Source organism: Spermophilus citellus (assembly GCF_964194105.1).
Source record: "Spermophilus citellus genome assembly, chromosome: 3".
Lineage (NCBI taxonomy): Eukaryota > Metazoa > Chordata > Mammalia > Rodentia > Sciuridae > Spermophilus > Spermophilus citellus.
The window spans coordinates 81557626-81579059 of record NC_138184.1 but is presented as its reverse complement, the minus strand read 5'-3'; the positions used below and the strand labels follow the sequence as shown (position 1 = coordinate 81579059).

The 21434-nt window shown below is 58.8% G+C and overlaps 1 protein-coding gene across 4 annotated transcripts in view; it reads right to left on the bottom strand.

The window, feature by feature from the left end:
• The window catches only part of TPCN1 (two pore segment channel 1), a 47735-nt gene extending 26372 nt beyond the window's left edge, over nt 1-21363 (bottom strand). The window contains exons 1-2 of one of the 4 annotated variants that reach the window (XM_081284449.1): nt 21186-21363; nt 18280-18510 (exon numbers count right to left, since the gene is read on the bottom strand). In XM_081284449.1, the coding sequence (XP_081140575.1) occupies nt 18280-18391 (112 nt within the window). In that variant the 5' untranslated portion in view covers nt 18392-18510; nt 21186-21363. Of the gene's footprint in view, nt 1-17755; nt 17883-18279; nt 18511-21185 lie in introns of those variants that run through there. The other 3 variants (XM_081284453.1, XM_081284448.1, XM_081284450.1) reach the window with 3 other exon arrangements.
• Nucleotides 21364-21434: the final 71 nt, after the last annotated feature.

Below are 21434 nucleotides of genomic sequence, written 5' to 3'. Positions count from 1 at the left end.
GACATCAACAGAGAACAGCAATAGCTGGAGAAAAGGTGGCTGCACCCTGGGGATCCTTAACTTCCAAAACCTGAGGCGATAGGATCTGTGTGTGTTTGAGTTGGATTTGTCTCAAGAATGTGGAGTCTCCACTGAACTCATGGGAAACCAGGGCCCCAGGAAATGGCTCTTGGCCTGTGAATTTGTTGGGGAGAAGTGAATCGAGGGTGAAGATTCACACCCTGGATGATACATCTGTGATACACCTGTAGGAAGATAAGGAATCGAGGGTTTGGCTGCTGCCACGGGCACAGTTGGCAGGAAGCCAGCAGGTAAGGTGACAGCCAGCAGGAAACAGCAGGAAGACAGCACTCACGGGGCTGCTGGTCACAAACAGGAGAGGGCGGGAACTGCCAGGAGAGGGCGGCCATGCTGGGCCATCTGCAAAGCCCTGTCCCTCCCTGAGTTTGCAGGCAGGAGCCAGCATGTGGGCAGGGCGTGCCTGACCCAGGATGCAGCCCAGGAGTCGGGGGGGGGGGGGGGGGGGGGGCGCTCCGGCATGGCGTACCCTCTCCTAGCAACCTGTCTCCACCGCGTCTTATCAAAGTACTGGCCCTGTCCACAGAGTTTTGAGAAACACAACTACAGAGCGTCCCTGCCCAGATTCTGGTGTATCTTCTGTGACTATCACATCTGGAAGGACCCCGAGGACCGCTTCACTGAGGGACACTTCTCAATGGGGACACTGGGAGTTGGGAAGGGTGCAATGCGTGCGGTGCAGTGTGGTGCAGTCGGGCCAACAACCACAAAGTCAGGTCTTCCGGCTGCCAATCTAGAACTTTCCTCAGCACCATCATTCATCACTCACCCCTCTCAGAGGGACAGGAGGATGGCTCTACACACTAGCTGTCCCCCATGGGCCAGCGCGGACTGACAGCATGCAGCTGTGGGACCGGTTTAGTAACTGTGACCCCAAACAAAAGTGACAGGTGGTGCAGAGACTGTCCCTCGCCCTGGCCAGAGCTTCCAGACACACCCCACGGGCCACAGGTGACTTGTGGACAGACAGAGGGCTGTGTGGGTGCTGGGAGCGTGTCTTCCCTAGCCAGCAGTGGGACAGCCTCATCAGCAGAGCCTGGGGCAGCAGGGGCCTCAGGAAGCCGGAGGGTGGTCCCTCCCAGGGTGCCGCAGGACAGCCCAGGCTGGGTGTGCCTGGACCACGAGCTCTCTGAGAATGTGTATCGCAAACATGAATAAAATTTTAACGTCTAAATAAGTATAAGAGTTTAGGGCAACAGAACAACAAACGTAAAAACCTCTCCTCGGTGGCTGTGCGCTCTGTCTGCGGGGACCTGAGCCTCCTCTCTGGGCCAGAGCAAGCCTCTCCTGCTCCCTGCTGCCTCCACCCCAGAGCAGCCTCTGGTGGCTGGACTCTGAATCTACTGTAACAGCATCCTCAAAATCCCAGGCTCCTGGTACCTCTCCTTTGCCCTGACAGGTCTCCCTGGGAGACGGCTACAACCCTGGGTTATGGGGCCTGCGGAAGGCCCCCAACACCCCTGTGGTCACCTCGTCCCCCGCCTCCCTCCGCTGGATGACTCCCTGTCACTCTGGAACATGCCTGGAACTTTCCTCCTACTGGTCCTTGCACCTCTGGTCCCCTCTTCCCTGCCTGGCCCCGCCCCCACCCCCTGAGAAGCCACATTCTCGCATCAAGGCATCATGCTCACCAGCCTCTCTCACTGCCTGGTGGCTGCATTCCCACCTCCTCACCTGGGCGCCTGTTTCCCTGCCTGGAACGTCAGCTGGGGACAGGCACATCTGTATTGTTCACTGTGGCACCTGGAGCCCAGCACAGTGTGGGGCAGGAGGCACAAGGGGTGAACCTGGAGACCCTGCCCTAGAAACCCCACATGCTGCCACACGCAGCGGGGACTGAGGCAGGGAACAAGAAGCAGGCGCTGGCCCAGGGGCCTGGGGAGGATGGACCACTCAGGGACCCAGAGAGCAGGGGCAGCGCCCGAGGGGGTGGACCAGGGGGACATGATCTCTTTGAATTTGTAAATATCATTCTTCTGAAAACTGGCTGCAGAAAGATGATTTTGCACATGGTAATTCAGGGCGGAGGCTTAAAGAGAGAAGCAAAGGGAAACTGGGAAACTGGCTGCAGAGCTGGGGAGGAAGCAGGAGGGAGCTGGGGAGGGAGCTGGAGGGGGCTGGGGAGGGAGCTGGGGAGGGAGTGGGGAGGGAGCTGGGGAGGGAGTGGGGAGGGAGCTGGAGGGGGCTGGGGAGGGAGCTGGGAGGGAGCTGGGGAGGGAGCTGGGAGGGGGCTGGGGAGGAAGTGGGGAGGAAGCAGGAGGGAGCTGGGGAGGGAGCTGGGAGGGGGCTGGGGAGGAAGTGGGGAGGAAGCAGGAGGGAGCTGGGGAGGGAGCTGGGAGGGGGCTGGGGAGGAGGCTGGGGAGGGGGCTGGGGAGGGAACTGGGGAGGGAGCTAGGGAGGGAGCGGGGAGGGAGCTGGGAGGGGACTGGGGAGGGAGTTGGGGAGGGAGTTGGGGAGGGAGCTGGGGAGGGAGCTGGGAGGGGGTTGGGGAGGGAGCTGGGGAGGGAGCTGGGGAGGGAGCCAGGAGGGCAGGGCTCCCTCCAGGACTTTGTTCCTGCTTCCAGCCACAGGCCTCCTTGCACTGCCCCAAAACAGAGCCAGCAAGCTAGCTCTCCAGCCCCGGAAAGGCAAAGCTGGTGGCTTGTTTGTAACTCTCACACATGAGGCTGACAGGCCTGGGCCACGTGGCTGAGGGGTTTTTCAAGGAAGCCCCAGGTGATGTGGAAAAGGCTTCTTCACCCGGTGCCTGTGGCTGGCGGCACATTTAGGGATTACAGAGAGGGTTCAGCGCAGGCAGGCCCCCCCCAATTCCTTCTACAACAGCCAGGTCCCAAAGCACTTCCTAGGCTGCGGAGGCAGAGCCACCACCCGCGGGGCTCCATTCCCTGCTCCGCTTCCCAGGCCAAGAAGTGCCAAAAGAAGATGGAAACTCCCCAACTGCCCGGGGTCTCAGCAGCTTCCCAGGGGGAAGGGCAGCTGAGGTTGGGGCAGGAGCCGAGGGTGGTGCAGAAGCCACAGAGGGGGGAGGCCAGGGGAGCGCTAGGTGGGGCACTGCTGCAGGACTGATCCGTGTCCTCGGAGTAGCACTCCCCATGGCTCTGACGGGTTACCACCAGGTGTGAGGACCAGAGGACAATCTGTCCGATGGCACAGAAGGCCCAGTCAGTCGCTCCAGGTCCTCTGCCTGTGCTGTGCAGACCCTGGCGCTGCCCTGCGACCCTGCCCTGGCATCCTCCTACCCACGGAGCCCGGAGCCTGCTTCTGCATTTCCTGGAGAAACACAGGCTCCAAGGTCACCAGGCAAATGTCGGGGGCTCACACCCCACCACCCTACTAGCTCCACCCTGTGGGCTGAGACAAGCCTCTCCGGTGGGGACTAGCGGAGGCCAGGTCAGAGTCGACCCCGTAGGACCTCTCTGACCTAGTCCTTGCCAGGACAGTGCTTCCAGGTGACCTGGGAGGCGAGGAGCATACCGTAAGGGCCCAGCCGGAGGAACAGGCCCGACCTCACCACAGGGCAGGCGGGCTGCCGGGTCTCCACAGCCTCGGTCAGGAGCAGGGCAGGAAGCCCCTGCCTCTGCATTTCTGCCTGGTCTGGAAGGTGGCTGGGCTGGAAACTCAGAAGGAAGGACAGAGGATACCCATGGACAGAGGGAGAAGTGGCCTCTAGGCCCTCGCAGCAGGGAGAGTCTCCACAGGAGGCTTTGGAAGGCCGCAGGATGCCACTAGAACATTCCTGGCAACCAGGAAGAGCATTGTGCCTGAGGTGCCCCACGAGCGGAACAGCGCACTCTGTACTCGCTGTGCCCAGGCAGAGCGCTCTACGAAACCCAGGCTGGCAGACTGGCATGGCCCTCAGGCCAAACCACGGCTACTGAGGATCCAGGAGGCCCCTGCCCCTGATCCTCCCTCCTCGAGCTTGGCAGTCAGCCCAAGGAGGTGAGCCTGCGGCCAGGGAGGACAGCAGAAAGGAACGGGAAGAAAGCGCTGAGCTGACAGCACGGAGCTGCGACACCCTCCCCCACGGACCCAGAACACAGGCAGCTGCGGGGTGACCTGCCTGCACAGATGGCCTCGCCCCTCTGCTGATGTAACAGGCCCAGGCTCTCAGCAAACAGCTGGCTGCCCTGTGTGGAGCCTCCAAAAGGGCCCTGCAGAGAATCCAGGGTTTCCGCTTGCTTGCTGGCAGCGCCCTGGAGCCACTGGATAAACAGAAACAGCTTCCATATGCCGCCAGGAGTGCACCAGGCAGGGGGCGGGGCAGGCCTGTGCCACCCCCACCCGCAGGTGCTGGGTCAGCTCTGCTGGGTAAACCCCAGGCCTCGGTCTTAGGCCTGGGGACAGGGGTCGCTTTGAATAAACCCACAAGGGTCACTTGGCAGAGCGCGAGCTTTCTTGGGTGGAGTGACACTGGGGCTCCAAACCATTTCTGTCTCCACCTTCCTCCATCGCACTTTTTAAAATGCTGGCAACGTCACACACTCATACCCCCACCCTCGCGCCCCTTCCTCCACTAACTCTCTCTCTCTCTCTCTCTCTCTCTCTCTCTCTCTCTCTCTCTCTCCAGGAGAGGGCACTGGTGGTGTTGCTGGGGATGGAACCCAGGGCCTGCTAGGAACACTAGGCGCTGCTCCCCCTGAGCTCCGCCCGCAGCCCATCACACATTCTTGAACACCCACCCCCCCACACACACACATCCTCTTCGGACAAGTGTAGCCCTAGATGCCTCAGGTCCCCTGCTCCCGATGTCCCTCCCCAGAGCCGCCCTTCTCCCCCCCTCACCCCCCCCATCCACTGGAGCTGGGGCAGGAGAAGCCCAAGCACAGAGGTGAAGCCCACAGAGCTCTGGCCTCCAGAGACCCGCGCCCAGCAGACAGCGAGCGCCTGGCCACCCTGGGCAGTGGCTACAGGGCCCCACTCTGGGAAGGCACTGGAGGAGAGGAAAGGAATCTGGGTGCTGCTGAGCTTCGCAGGCACAGGTGCCACAGTGCTTCTGTGCAGCCAGCACTTCAGGCCCCAGATGGAAACAGAGTGGGGGTCCCAGGTGGGAGAGAGTAGCCGCTCCCCCTCCTCCTCTGTAACTGGCAGCAAGATGGTGGAGAGCACAGCCACGCTACCCTGCAACCCAGCGGAGGATCAGCGGGCAGGAGACCCCAGCAAACTCCCTGACCTCTGGCAAGGCGAGGACTGGCACAGAACCCTCCCGGCTGAATGGCTGGCACAGGCCCAAAGCCTGTCCTGCCAAGGCTCTGCAGAGGAGGAGAGGAGGCCTGGCAGAAGGGCTCTGGCCACCCTCACTGTGCTCACCTGACAGGCGCTTCAGTGGTCAAGTCCAAAGGAACCATCCCTGGGGCCAGTCCTGGAGGGCCATGGCAGGACAGGGCCAGAGGTGGAGAGCAGGCAGCTACACAGAGGAGGAGGGCAGGCGGGCACAGGCCAGAGACCACAGGCTGCTGGGAGCCCAGAGCAGGGACACATGAAGGCAGCGGGGCCGGGAGGCCAGGGAATGGACGTCACCCTGGGCAGCTGCAGCCTGTAGCGCTGCCCCCACACTGCCACAGGGCTGCAGACACAACCTCGGGAGACCCTGCTCGTCTCCTTTTGGTTCTAGGGACTGAACCCAGGGCGCTCTACCACTGAGTCATGTCCCCAGACCTGTTTTTTTTCTATTTTGAGACAGGGTCTCTAAGATGCTGAAGCTGGCCTCCAACGTGCAATCCTCAGCCTCCAGCTGTATCACAGGCATGCGCACCACTGTCTAGAAAGGCTAACTCCTATGGCCAAACACGTGGCTTGATTTAAGGAGGTATTTATTCAGCACCTACTGTGTACCAGCATTGTACTGAGTGCTGGATTAGAAAATATAAACCTATGACCGTTTGTCCCCTTGAAGCTCCGAACGTGGAGGTGACAGAAGGAAGGAGAGTCGGGCACACTGAAGTCGTTCATCAGTTACAAGGGCCTAAAGGCTGCATACACTCTGGACAGCGGGCAGTGTCGGGAGGCCTTTGGGGTGGTCAGTGTGGGGAGAGGGCACGTTCCAGAACAGGGCAGTCAGGCATGAGGCACAGAGGGGCACGTGACAGGGCACGTCTGGGGAGCTGCAGAGGCCCAGCGACCCAGAGCCCAGGGCCTGGGGCAGGCAGATGCAGTGGGAAGTGACAGTGGAAGGACAGGAAGACCCGCACTCAGGGCTGGCCAGGCGCCTGGTGCAGCTGCAAGGTTCTCGTCACCAGCACCCCTGAGCATTGCAGCACCCCTGAGCCAGACATGTCGCAGCCCCAGCTTGCTGAGCAGCACCTCAGGCCCTGAAGGCTAAGTGACCTGCCCCAGGTCACAGAGGAAGAAGCCACAGGGCTGGGGTTTGAGCCTAGGCAGCCTGAGCTCCCACCTTCTCCGCCCCTTCAAGGCAGCTGGGAGGCAGCTGGGCCGTCCGCCAGGTCATGAAGGTGAACTCGAGCCACGGGGTTCTCACGGTGGACACTCTGTGCAGGCATCCCGTCTGCAAAAAGCCAAAGGAGCTGGTCTTGGTCAACTCCTTAGCCATCTATGAACACCGTGCTGGGCAAAGCCACGCACCTGCAGGGCAGGCTACGCTCCAGGGACCTGAGGGTCACTTTCTTTTCTTCTTTTTTTTTTCTTATTGGAAACAGAGATGGAACCTGGGGACACTTTATCACTGAGCCACATCCCCAGCATTTTTCATTCTTTGAGACAGGGTCTCACTTAGGGCCTTGCTAAGTTGCCTAGGCTGGCTTTGATCCTCCAGCCTCAGCCTCCCAAGCTGCTGGGATGACAGGCATGTGCCACCGCACCCGGCTCTCAGGATTGTCTTCTTGTCTACTCTTCTAGTTACCCTTCCCGGGGTGGAGAACCATGTGTTGTCTTGCCGATGTCCACTGGAAATTCTTGGTGAGGGAGGACATGAGGGCCCCTTTGGTCCTGGAGCGTCAACCTGGCCCTGCACGGCCTGCTCCCCAGCCGCAGGTATTCCACGACACGGAGGGCTCTCTGCCCCCATGCGTTCTAAGTGCGTGCAGAGTGCTCGGGCTTTCAACAAACACTGGTGTGGCCCAGGCTACACACACACACACACACACACACACAGCACGCTTGCCTGGCGGCCTCCCAGTGAGGAGCCAGCACCTGTGCAAACATCTGTCCTGCCTTCACTTGGAAGCATCAGAAATGCTAATTGAGAACCACGAATGGGTGTGGGGACAGGGACGCAGAGGCAACAGAGGAAGCCTCCTCTCCCCTCGCCCTGGTGCTCTATGGCCCCTGCGAGAGGGCAGCAGACACGGCGCAGCTCAGAGCACAGTCAGCCAGACTCACCCTGCACCAGGGTGGCCAATGTGCACACTGATGGGCCCTTGAGCCGGGGCTGGACGTCCACTAGAATCCGGGGTCACACAGTCCATTCCCAGGGGGCTGGCTGGACCCAGTAGGTGAGTCTGCTACTGCTGTAGGTGACTCTGGGCACAGGACAAGGGGACACCACAGGGAAGTGAACGCAAGAAGGAAGCCCGTGCCCGGGACTTGGTGGCTTGAGCACACCATGTCTCCAGGGAGATGAAAGCCAGGGACAGGCAGTGGCCAGGCACCGAGCCAGTCTTCCCTTCCTTTACCTCAGTTTCCCTGTCTGTCAGGTGGGGAGGGCAGTCCACAGAGCATCGTCAAGAAACAACAGCAGAGACCAAGAGGACAATGGCAGGAGGTAAGCAAGGTGCGGAGGCACACGCCTGTGATCCTGGCGGCTCAGGAGCTCACAAGTTCAAGGCCGGCCTCAGCAACTTAGCGAGACCCCGTCTCAAAATGCAAATAAGAAGGACTGAGGGAGCGGCTCAGCGGTAGAGCAGCCCCAGGGTTCAGTCCCGGGTACCAACAGGGAAAGGACAGCAGGCGGAGGCGGGGTTCTGGTGCTGTGTAGCCCATACGGCCAGGATCTGCCTACTGTCCCCCGGCTGCATCCAGGAACCTGCCCACTGTCCCCCAGCTACTATCATGAAACCCTCAAGGAGATGCAGAAAACCAGGAAGTGAGGAATTAACAAAAGGCAGGAAGGGCTCCAGTTCCCAGTGGAGAGGGTCCTCTGATCACCACTCAGGGGCTCAGAAGAGGGCAGCATTGATGCTCCGCTGATGGCAGACTGGGGGGGGGGGAGGGCCTCAGTGGCGTTCAGTTTCCGGCATGGAGCTGGTACCGGGCCTGACACGCCACTTCCCACTTACCTTTGTGTCCACCTGGCTGCAAATACTCTTGTCCCCATTTCACAGAGGAAGAAACTGACACCCAGGAGAAAGAAGCTCAGCAGCTCACTCGATGCTGCTCAGCTACCAAGTCACGACCGTGCAGAAGGCCACCGAGGAACTGTCAAAGTGCTGCTGAGTGGGGACAGCACCACTCTCCAGCACACGCGGGTTCCCACAGCTAGAATTCCCCAAGCTGCCCCACAGGCCTCCAGGGCCCCCGACCCTCTGCCTGGCCCCCAGGAGGAACGGAAGGTGCACAGCAGGACCACACGCACCGGCAGCCCCGAGGCTGGAGGACGTGGGCTGACAAACTCTGAGCCCGGGGGACACTTCTAGACTGGACACAGGACAACTGTGACTGCCAACAGGCAGGCCAGCAAGAAGAGGGGACCCTCAAGAGCCACGGAGAGAAGACACCACGCCTGTGGACGACCACCCACAAGTAAAAGCCATCGCATCCCGCAGCTTGGGCGGCTTCCAAGCCACTACCACACAGACGCGTCACCCGGGCTGAGCTCCAGCAAGAGAACAACGGGAGGAAACGGAACCACCACCTGCCAAAAGAAGGCTGCGGGCAGCTGGGGGACAGTGTGGTGCGGGGAGCTCAGTATGAGGGAGGGTGGGGTCGGGCACCCGCAGACATGGCATTCCAGACAAGAGGGTGCCCGGCCTGGGAGCAGAGACCTGCGCTCCATCCAGCAGGCGGCTCCAGGGGAAGCTCGGCCCGCCCTGGCTATTTCCGAGCTGGTCACATGTCACTGAGCCTCTCCAGCACCCCAGATGGCTCCAAGGGCTAAGCTGTGACAGAGTCACCCAGGACACTGGATGTTTTTGGAATCTGGTGACTCACTCCCAAATAGGTCAACTCCATGCCTGTTTATCAAGGGCCCAGGGTTTGTGTACCCAAGACCTGCTGCCGCCTTTGTAAAACCGGGACTCCCAGCAAGAGGCCCAGCTGTGTCACAAATCGGCACCAAAACAGCAGCCGGCAGCTGAGGACACCTTCCCGTCCCATCCCGCCAGTCCTCACCGTGGGCGTCATGGAGACTCCAGAAAGAAACCCACAAGCCGGCAGAGCTTCCTCTGGAGGGAATGGGATTCACGTGACGCTGCGTGACACCAGGGGCACTGTCCACGCCACACAAGGCTCTCCCTAGCTGGGCCCCACAGGCCCCGTAACTCACTGGGATCCACCATCTCTATAAGTCCACACGGCACCCAGTCCTTCCCCGGGGACGGAGCTGGCAGCGAGCGGCCTGGGCATGGAGGACAGGAGGCTGAAGGACATAGCCACTGGGCACAGTGGGCAGGAGAGGCCTGGAAGAAAGGGCTCAGTCTGCAGCTGAAAAATGCCCACAGCAATATACCTGAGGCCAGAGACACCGCAGGCCCCGCAGTGGAATTGGTTTACACGGGAAGATAACGGATGATGCGCTTATTAGAGACCTAGCGCCAGCCCCAGGCTCGAAGACTTTGGAGTGAGAAAACAGAGGCCAGGCCGGGCAGGCCGCAGGACCAGAGCACAGGTCTCCAAGGACTCTGCCTCATTCCACTCAAGAGCCCGGACACGCCTGGCACGTGCCACCTGAAGGCCCAGCAACTCGGGAGGCTGAGGCAGGAGGATCCAAGTTCCAGGCCACACTGGGCAACTTGACAAGACCCTGCCTCAAAATGAAATAACAAAGGGCTGGGGGTGTGGCTGGGTAGCACAGCGCTTCTAAGCACGCACGAAGCCTGGTTCAGTCCCCAGGACAACACCCCAAAACAAGAGTCGTGCCAAAGAGGTGATGCAATTATGGCTCCTCAGCTACTCAGCACTGTGCACGGAGCTGGGGGCGCTCAACCACCGAGACACATTCCCAGGCCCTTTTTTTTCTCTTTTGAGACAGGGTCTTGCTTAGTTGCTTAGGGCCTAAATTGCTGAGGCTGGCCTTGAGCCTGCCATCCTCCTGCTTCAGCCTCCCTCCTCGCTGGGATTACAAGCGTGTCCTATGGAGTCTGGGTGGAAAGATGCTCCCAAGGACCAGGCCCCACAACAGAGGAGGCAGGGCTCTGACGGGGAGCAACAGAGTCCTTCACGGCCGGAATCTGCCTGGCCCTGGGCCCCAACAACGCTTGCTGAGGACGAGCCGCGCTACCCGCCCTCTGACCTCCCCACTCCACACCTGCAAGACAGGGAGGGACACCTCTACTCTGCAGGGACTGTAGGACAAACCACTTAGACACCACTGCACCTGCTCCTGACAGCTGTCCCCAGCCCCCACCGCTCTGCCAACGGGGGACAAGGATGGCTCCAGGGAAGATGTCACTTAATGTAGAGTGAAGGCCACTGGTCTGCACCTCCTGGATTCGCTCTTGGGCCCAGGAGCAGGGAGACGCCTGCACAGCACCCCAGGGAGTCTGTGCAACATTCTCCATGCAGCCAAGGCTGGAAAGCCCCTGAGAAGCTCACCTCCTCGGAGTTCACCAGGCAAAACTGAGCCTTCTGTGGGAAAATAAAATTCTTAGATTATTCAGACCTTAAACATAAAGGCTGGGGGCAGTGGTCCACGCCCGTAATCTCAGTGACCCAGGAGGCCAAGGCAAGAGGATCGCAAGTTTGAGGCCAGCCTCAGCAATTTGAGGCCATCTCAAAAAAAAAAAAAAAAAGACTGGGGATGTAGCACAGGGAAAAGTGCCTGTGAGTTCAAACCCAGCACAAAAAACAAACAGAAGACACTGCTGCTGGATCAGTGCCGGCTCTGGCGCCTGCAGCCAACATGCGCAGAGAGACCCAGAGCGCACGTTAGGATCTGAATCCACATACAGGAGGAAGGGAGACGTCCCGAGGACAGGTTCTCCATCCAGGGGAGAGCTGTGCAGATGGAGAGCTGCCTGGCCAAGCCCAGGTCAGGACGGATTGTTTGGGTCCCGTTGCTGCACGAGACAAAGCAGGCACTTATCAGCCGGAAGCAGTGAGAAGCGTTTGTTCAGCCAGGAGAGCTGACGGGCTGCACTGAGGGCAGCGCCTGATGGGGTGGGGAGGGCAGAGCAGAGGTGGGGCAGGGCCAGGCACAGCCCACGCCCACCCCGGCCCCCTGGCTCTCACGGGGTTCCTCCTGCCCAAGGCTGCCGGGTCTGTGCCCCAAGAGGCACAGCGGGCCCCACGCCAGGTCCCTGCAAGGGTTCTCTTCAGTTCGGCATCATCCAGCCATTTCCTGAGTCCCTCTAAGAGGCAAAAGCATCCGGGGGCTTCGAGACTTGCACACCCACCCAGAGTGGGGAGGCGCTGTGAGGCTGGTCAGGGAGCCAATCAGAAGAGGCCAAACCTGCACCCCGCCTCTGCGGTACAGCCTCCACTCCCCACCTCCAACCTCCAGAAAGAAAAGCTGCCCCTGCTCAGGGCTGACCCACCCAAGGCCTCTGGAGGGTTACCATGGAAACAGCATCCAGAGTTGGCCAGTGGCAAGAGGCTCTGCCATCTCATCACCTTCTGACCCCACACAGTGGCTCTGCACCCACTCGACCAGGCCAGCTCCGCCCCAACACCCTAGGCGTCCAGCTGGCTCCCGCTGACCCGCGGCCTGACGGCTGACGCCTACCACGCACAGGGCCGCACGGTGTAGGAGGCAGCGTCAAGCTCGCTGTGGAGCACGCTGTCCTTGTAGCTTCAGGACAGTCACAAGAGGCGGTATTGGTGCTGGTGTCACTTCACGGATGAGGAGACCAAAGCTTGGAGAGGTCCCGACCGGCCCAGGCTCTGGTGGCAAACAGCGGTGCTGGGTTCAAACCCGGCGTCTGACCCCAGGGGGCCCTCACCAGCCCCAGACCCAATTCCCACCAGCCACTGTCCACAGCCCTGGCTCCCACCCTCCTACAGCACCCTGGGCACACGCCAGCTGCCACTCCCCCAGGGCCCAGCTCCCTGGCTCCCCCACGGCACTGTGCCAGCAGAGTTCACCTGGGGACGGCATGCAAACTCCAATGCACGGCGACACCAGGCAGGGGAGGTGGCGTGGAGGCCGGGCTGTGTAGGAGGCAGGGGAGGCTGCTCCTGGCTTGGCAGCCTGTTCCCTCTTAGAGCATCATCGTTTGGGCCAAACAAAGCAGGCACGACCGTGTCCTGGGGCCACCACCAGGCCACCCAGTCTGGCTGCTCATTTCCAAACACCCTGAGGCAGCCTGCCCTGCTCCAGCAGGACACCCCCACACCCCAGCAGGGCCCGGTGGGACAAGGAGAGCCCCCACCCTCCATGTCCTGCTCCCGGCCCTGCTCCCCCTCTCTGTGGGATAGTCTTTCACTTCCTGTTCATCAGCCCTTTGCTATTTCATTTAAGAACTGCAAAACCTTATTTTAAAAATATGCCTTCCTTACAAACTTAAAACCCGAGGACACTCCTTTCCTCCACCACCAGACCAGTTCCTAAATGTGAACCCCAAAGAAAGTCCCTAGTGTAAGAACCACAATATTTAAATAGGTGAAAGACGACACCCACAGGCATCCAGGCCCACTCATCCTCTGGGGGGGGCTTTCCTGCAGCTCCAAACTCCCAAACAGGCAGATGCCGCCGCCTCCTCCCCCAGCCCCGTGTCCCCGCCCACACTCCTCCTGAATCCTCCTGCAAGCCCAGCTGTCCCTGCAGGGAGGCTGGGGTAGGAGGCCAGAGGGTCTGAGGTCACCCCAGGCAGCTCAGGAAGACCCTGTCTCAGAGTAAAATGGGCTGGAGATGCAGCTGATGGCTGAGTGGCCCTGGTTCCATCCACAGGACCGGGAAAAAAAAACAACACAAGAAAGCCAAGCCAGCCCCAGATGTCCCCACGTGCTGCCACTCACTCACTCCAAGTCCTTCCTCGTCCCTCCACGTACCTCCATATGGTGATAGTTCACGAACACAAAGGCAAAGTGAAGAAGCCCCTGGGAGACGGGCCGCTGCCCTGCCTGGCCCACCTGACACCCTGACCCTGCAACTGCAGCCATCGAGGCCCTGCTGGGACCCTCTAAGCCCTCTGTGTCCCCTTCCTGACTCGGACGCTGGCTGCTGACGGTTCTGGCTCGTGAAGCGCTTTCAGAGCACATGAACTCAGACCTCTCCAGGGCCATCGTAAGGCGGCTACCTCCACGGCTACCACCTCCACGGCGGCCTGCTGTGCTCAGAGGGCAGAGATAGCATTTCGTGGCCAAAGGGCGGGGGGCCCAACACAACAGACAAGACTCCTAAAGAGACCGAGAGCCATGGAAGTGAAAGACTCCAGTCCCTGCTACAGGGCGCGGCTCGGCACTGGGGGCTTGTGCTGCCCACGGCCTGGTGCTGTCCAGCATTCTGCCCTGGCAGGCCCTAAAACACCAGGGAGGGACTCCAGCAGGGCCACAGGCCCCCTCCAAGAAGGCAGAGGACACCTAACTGCTGCCTCAGCCTCGGTAGGATGGCAGCCACCTCGGGGTAATAAATAAGGCAGAAAGGACTCGCGATCTGGCCTGGGTCGGCAGCCCTGCTCATGGTCGGCCTTCCAAAGCAGCAGCGCCGTCTCCGACCACGGTCCTAAGGTCACTGACTGGCCCGGTGCTTACCCCGCGATCACACGCGAAGCTCCCAACCCCAGCCCCAACAGCCGGCCTGGCAGAGGCCGCCCTGACCCACACCACACAGCCTGTCTCAGAACCCACTCTCTCAACCGTGCGCTCAACAGTGTCACAGTGACAAGTCCCTGGGGCACCCTGCACCCCTGGACAAGCACGAAGGTGACGCCCAGTCTGAGGGACAGCCAAGGCCAAACTTCTGGAACCCGCCCCGGCTCACGACCCTTGGGAGCCGCCCACAGCTTCCTCCCAGCTCCCCTCGGCCACATGTGCAGGGGTCAATAGCTCTGGCCAGCCTTGGCCGAGCCTCAGGCCCGCAGGCTCTGGCTCCGGAACTCGGGAGAGGAGCCGGTGTCACACGCAGGCTCCAGCCGGGGACAGCGACCCAGGAAACTAACTCCCCACGGTACAGCGGGTGTCAGGTGAGGCAGGGGGAGGCAGGGGAGCTCCCTGATCTGTCACCTTGGCCTCAGCCCTGAATGGCTTGTCACCCGGAAACCAGGAACAACCCAGTACCACCAGCCCGGCCACCGCCCTTCCCCATCCAGAAAGGGCATGGGGTAGGTACAAGCCACCTCAGGCAGCAGCTGGGTTCAGAGGGCACAGGAGGGAAAAGCTGGGCGTGACCAGCATCTCCCCAGGGACCCCCACCCCGCGCTGCCCCGCCCACCAGCTCAGTGGAGGCTGCTGCTCACGCCCACAGCAGACCGCTCCACGGAGGAATGCCCTACCAAAGGCCAGCACCAGGGACGGCCTCAAGGTGACTCCCAACTTCCAGGCTCCCCTGCTCCTACCTGCCCCTGTGTCAACCTGCCTGTGCCTGTGAGTCACTCATCAGCATCTCAGCAGCCACTTGTGCACCTGCAAGCCGAGGATCAAATCCCACCCGCCACACAGGAGAAAACGCCACCTTCTGGCTTCCTACAGGGACAAGGCCTTAGCACTGGGTTAAAAGTCACAGGCGGCCAGCCCGACTCCTGGGGACCTGCATCTGACAGAGGTGAGCAGTGTCACGGGCTCAACTGTGTCCCCTCAAAATTCACAGGCTGAAGCCCGGAGCTCTAGCACCTCAGAATGAGGCTGCATCTGGAGGCTGAGCCTCAGAGGGTAAGAAGGTACGACGAGGTCACACGGGTGGCTCTAACCCTAGAGGACAGAGTCCTTATCAGAAGACAGACCCATGGACTGAGCTGAGGACGCAGCAGAACACAAGGAGAAACCAACCCTGCCGCCACCTTGATCTTGGGCCTCGGCCTCCAGACGGCAGCCCCCTCGTCCCTGGTGCTTTGAGGCCACCTGGGCGGACTGACACAGAAGCAGGCAGAGAAGGGCGCCCAGCCGCAGGTCAGGACAAGAGCACAGGCTCCACCAAGGCTCACACCATGGGAAGCTGGGTGGTTCTCGGTGACCTGTGTCATGGTGCTGCCAGCTCCAGTGACTGCCTCTGTCCTTAGTCCCCCAAGGGTTTGTGGTCATGGACTGGCTAGGCTAGGGGTCTGCAGGAGACTGCTGGGAAAAATGGGAATCAGCCACCGGTTAGGAGAAGACAGAAGACGCCGGATGGCGCCGCCCATCTGGCCTTCCGACAGCCGCCACGTCCACCAACTCCAGACCCCGGCAAACCGGACCTCTGCAGGCACCAAGCCACAAGATCTGGAAATGCAGGGCCCAGTAGGTGACCAGATGGTTTAACAAGTAATCGCCACATGGTGGGCCACTGGCGAAGACGGACAACTCATCGAGACAGCAAAGCAGGAAGGAGCAGCCAGTGACCAGCTCCGGCAGGGAGGGGAGGCTCAGGGGAGGCTTCAAAGAGAAGGCGTCGCAGGGCCTCCAGGGCAGAACTGGAGTCCACGCGTAGGCAACTCCCCAGTGAGGCGCAGAGGGTTGAGACAGCAGTGTGACATTGTGGGACAGGACAGGAATCGGAAGCGGCCAGGCAAGAGGGCGGTGGAGTACACAAGGACTTGTAGGCCAGCGGGACAGCCGGGCTGTGTCCTGAGGGTGGGAAGGTCCCCAGGAGCTCCCAGAGGAAACTCGGCTGCAGAAGGGGCATCCAGACAGCAGGCCTGAGGGAGCGGCTCAGTGCCAACTCCCAAGCTGGATCCAACTTGGCCCTCGCCAAGGCCAAGCAGGCCTCCGGGTGAGTCCCTGTCCCGGGGCAGCCCCGCTATACTCCCCAGTCGGCCAGGGAGTCAGACCCACTGGTTCTCTGGCATTAGCACTTGAAGAGACAGCGTGAGGCCGAGGCACTAAAACCCCCGCAGAGACACCAGGCCCTGGAGGCAGCAACCTCTCTGTTCTCGAGAATCAAACCAAAATGAGCCACCAACTTCAGCAAGGGAGAAGGCCTCGCTGGGGCCTCACTGTCTCCCTGGCCTACTTCCTGCCCATCAAGCTCTGTCCCCAGTTCAAAGTCTGATCTCGACAGGAGCTGGGTTGATCTTCCCACTTTTATCCCACAGGACAGCCGGACACCCCACCTGAGTTCCAAGGCTTTATGGGGATTTATAAGATGTAGCAGGGCTTCCACTTAGAATCTGAGCTGAGCCATTGGTAAGCCCCACCTTCCAGCCTACTCCCTGGAGCCTGTGAGGGCCTCCCTGGCCAGATGGTGCCCCTCTGAAGCCAGGTCTGTGCACATCCCCAGCGGCAAGGGAGGAACGACGACGGGTGTGCCTGGACCAGTGACCTCACCTCCTCAAGGCCACTTCTCTACACACACAGGATGACAAGAACCACCTTCAGATCATCTGATGAGATAATATTTATAAATGCTAAGAGCCCAGCCTGTACTGCGCCCTGGGTTTGATCCCCAGGAGGGAAAAAATCTTAAAAATTAAATAAAAAGCTAAGGAGGGGCTGGGGGTGTGGCTCAGTGGTAGAGCGCTTGCCTTGCACACATGAAGCACTGAGTTCAATCTTCAGCACCACATAAAAATAAATAAAGATATTGTACCAGCCACAACTAAAAAAATATCTTAAAAAAAGCCAAGGAGTTGCACTCACGTTTATTAAAACCTTATGAAGAAAAAAAGAGAAAAAGAAGAGGAAGGAGGAGGAGGAGGAGCAGAAGTAGGAGGAGGAGCATGAGGAAGAGGGGGAGGAGGAGGGGGAGGAGGGGGGGAGGAGGAGAGGGAGGAGGAGGGGGAAGAGGAGGGGGGGAGGAGGAGAGGGAGGAGCAAGAGGAGGAGGAACAGGAGGAGGAGGAAATGTGGGGAGAAGGGAAAGAAACCCAAGGCAGATTGTCCTAAGTTCAAATCTCTGCTCAACCACTTGCCAGCTCCGTGGCCTTGGCAAAGTTACTCCACCTCTCTGAGCCTTGGTTTCCAACTCTGTGAAACAGGGAGCATTCTGTACCTTGCAAGGGGATCTTAGAAAGAAAACAGCTGGAGCCAGAAATTGGAACCACTGCTTTCTTGGCCTGAAGGGAGATCTGGCAGGGAGATCTGGCGTGTGTTCTAACCCTCCTTCAGAGGGCAGCCCCGCCACCCCAGATGGGGGTGAGCACGCTGCAGCAAAGACAGGCCTGTTGGTGGGGCACACCCATGCCCCCATTGACACTGCTGTCCTTCACGTCCCGGGGGGTGGCAGAGCTCCCTCACCCAGCTGGGTCTCCTCTGGACAAAGGAGATGGGAGAGCCAGGCTCAGGCCGCCTGGTTGCAAGTGGAAACAAGGGCAGACGGTGTCCGTTGGCTCAGGAGCCCTGACGCCTTAGGAGCCTGCTGGAAAGGCCAGTTATTCTAAGTGTCTGAGCTGCAGCCTGCGCAGAGACAGCAGGCGCCTTCAGGAGCAGGACCAGAATGCATCTGAAGGCCTCTCGCTCTGCCAGAGACTCACTTAAAATTTTAAAAATTTAAAGCTTACCACCTCTCTGGGGTTCGCACTGTGCTAGGCTTTGGTTCCGAGGAGGACAGAGTAAAACCCCAAACCCTCAAATCAATGGACGGCGATCGATGTGTCCCCTCCACCCTGCCCGGGCTTCGCAGGGACTGAGCGGGAGCCGAGAGAAGCAGTCGGCGCTGCTCCTCCTGCCAACGGTTCCAGATTGGGACAGACGGAGGCTGGTGTCGAAATCTGTTTCTTTTTTTAACAAGGAATGGGACAAGGAAGCTGGCCAAGGAGCAGGTTGGCCCAAGGTCCCTGCCAAGCACCCATGGACAAAAAGCCAAGGCACTGCAGGTGTTGGGCGGGTGTGGCCAAGGCCCACGGGCTCCGGGAGGCACACAGACCCCCGCCCGGGCTCCACAATGGTGGGGCTGTGGCACTAGAAGCCTCAAGTGTGGGGACAGGCAAAGGGCACCTGCCTCTTCTAGCAGACCAAGGCCCACGTCATCTGTCACCCTGAAATCGAAAAGCCCTGGTCCCCGCCGCTCAGTCCACTGTCTTACTTTTGCTGGGCAGCTCCTCTTGACCCAGGCCATTGGAGGGAGCCAGAGGGGCACTGCCACCCTCGTCCAAGGTCAGGATGAGGGGCACGTCGTCATCTAAGCTCACGGCCATGGTTTCCTCCCCGAAGTCCTCAGGAGGCAATGGCCAGCGCTTCACACAGCTGCTCTTTCACAGCCACCGAGCCAGAGGTGCTTCTCAGAACCTCCTCCATGAGGGGCATCTTCTAGAGTCTGGAGGATAAAAAAGAAAGACAATTATTAAAATGTAGCCAGAGAGGACGAATGGGTTCTGGATTTGGTATTGGTGATGGTGGCACGACCCCATGACTGCACTCGAAACCACTGAATTATGGAGGCTGTGGTAAACTCGCAGTGCGTGAACTATTATCTCGATTTAAAAATAGTCACAAAAGTGTCATCGCTTTACGACATGGGGAAGAGCAGCCACAAAATGAAAAGCGCAGTTAGGGGAATGACATCTGGAGAGTGAGATAGGGCTGACCGGTTCCACCTCCACCCCTCTTCACACTTAGCTGGGTGTGACTGTTGTAAAGATTTTGAAGACCAAAAAAAAAGCATTAAAATAATTAGTACTTAATACTCAGTGTGTATATGCTCTGTAAAAGTAAAAGTCAACTGAAGCCTCATAATCACCCTAGGGATAGGTACGATTACTATGACAGTTGCAGAAGGGGACACTTCCGGCACAGAGAGGTTAAATAACTTTCCTAAGAACACATAGATAGAACGCCAAGCTTTGAACCGTGCAGCCTGACCCCAATCCCATATTCCCAGGAGGCTACAACTCCTCTAAGTCCCCAAGCTCTTGTAGGTAGGCAGCACCTAACTTCAATACTAATGAAAAGTTAGCATGACAGGTCATCCACGATCGCTGATCTCTTTTTTCACTTTTTTTTCTTTTTGACTAACAACTTCCATATTGGTTTTACTAAGCAGCCTCTGAGACACACACACTCTCAAGATTACTCTGGACCATGGTGGTAAATAACATACTCCCTTCTCATACAGACACTGTTCTCCTAAGGTTTAGGTGCTTGAGGAAGAAAGAAAAGGAGAAAGTAATTTTTTTAAAATGATGTCCATATCACTCAGCAGAAGTGCTCATCCCTAACTCCCAATTTAAAACACTCAGAACTAGCCTGTTAGAGTTTCTATTTATACCTCCCCATTTCCGCCTAGGAGGGCCAAAAGAAATGCCGAGACTCAGCAGATCCATCTAAAGACCTTTGAACTTGAAAATCGAGTAGCAAGATCTTTCCTCGACTGTGACCTCTGAGCTCAATCAACATTGCCTCCAGATGGACCCGCTGAATGGCAACTGGGTAATTTTCTTTAATGAATCACCGAATACCTCTGAGCAGATCCCTGTGCATCACAGGGAACAGCACATCTTTTTAAAACAAGGAGGCAGAAGTAGATGGCTAAGCCTGTAGCTCTCCGCCCCGCAGACTTCCTGTGACAGGATTTTTTTTTAAAGTTTCCCCAGATCTGGGGATTGTTTGCTTTTAGATCTCACTAGAGGGAAGCAGAAGAGGAAATCTCAAATGAGACCCTACCTAATATTAGGCTGTCTTAAGAATTATGCTTCATTTTGGTTTTGGTTCAACATTTTTTTTCTTTTCTTCTTTTCTTTTTTTCTTTTTGGTGCTAGGGTGAACCCGAGGCCTCAAACATGCTAAGCACATGTTCTACCACTGAGCTGTACCCTCAGTCTCTGGTTTAACTTTTTATCATGGATATTCTCAAACAAAAGTAGAAGGAATATACTGAAGAACTTCCTTGTAGACATTTCTCAGCTTTGATAATTATCTCTCCGTTATTACTTTGAAGACAGGAGACTATTAACCCTCTCAACTCATCAAGGAGAGGTTTCTAAACTTTGTCACGACAGAAAGTAACATCACAGCGAGTAGTGTTTGTGTTTTAGCTGTTTAACACACGCATGTGTTGCCCTACCTCAGTGGCTCTCAACTGGGGTGATGTGGCCCAGGGAACACTAACAAGTTCTGGAGACATTTTGATTGTCATAAATTGGGAGTGATTGTTAGTAAGCAGAGGCCAGGGGTACCACTGAGCAGCCTATAATGCATAGCTGAGACCCCACACACCCACAAAAAGGATCATGAGGCTCAAAATGTGGACAGTACTGCTGCCGACAAATTCAAACACCCCTCTTTACAGATTTGGAAACTGGGTCTTAGATTGGTCAACTTGCCCAACTCCCTAAACAGCAAGGGAAGTTGTGGCAGCCAGATTTCAATTCAGGCAGTCTGAACTCAGGGACTCTCCCAGCTTAAACCTTACCTTTTCCTCCCAGAACCGGTTCCCCAATTTGAATTCAAACCCATCATTTTACAGAGAGAAAAATGAGGCCCAGAGAGGGGAAGGGAATTGTCTAAGGTCACACAGTGGACCCGCAGAGCTGGAACTCGGGACTCCGGGGTCCTAGTCCACTGCTCCTTCCAAAGGCTCCGACTCTCCCTCTACAGAGGACCGGAAAGGTCACCCCTGGAGAAAGGGGACACTGAGTTGGCCAACACTGGCCGTCCGCTGGGGCAGCCTGCCCCGAGCACGAGTTTCCCGCGGGGTCACCTGGGGACTGCAGGGAGATGAGCGGGCTGAGGAAGGAAGAGGCAGGAGCGCCAGCTCCAGGTGCTCCAGGCTCCCATCAGGGTCCCCACGCGGGGGTCGCCCCAGGAAGCGGGAGGCAAAAGGGGTGCAAAGTGCCAGCCTAGGATGGAAGGGAGAAGCACCGCAGCGACTTCCCCGAGATCGCCCTGAGCCCCCCTGTCCACCACCCACACCCGCTGCCCTGCCGCGACCCCTTACTCCGGCAACCTTTGACCCCCGACCCCTGCCCTCTCCCTTGGGCCAAGCCCCCGCGCCCTTGGATTCTTACACGCGCCGCCCCAGGAACTCGGACCGCACACCGGCGTCTGCACCGCGCAACTCAGCCCGCCGGGCCGCCACCAAAGCCCCGAGTCCAGAGCTGTTGCAGCCGCCACCGCCACCACCACTTGAGCTGCTGCCACCACAGCAGCTGCGCCAGCTCTCCGATCCGCCGCCTACCGGCCCCTCAACCCCCCGGCCCGCCCCGTTTCCCTTCCGCCGTGGCCTATTGGCCACCCGGGCTG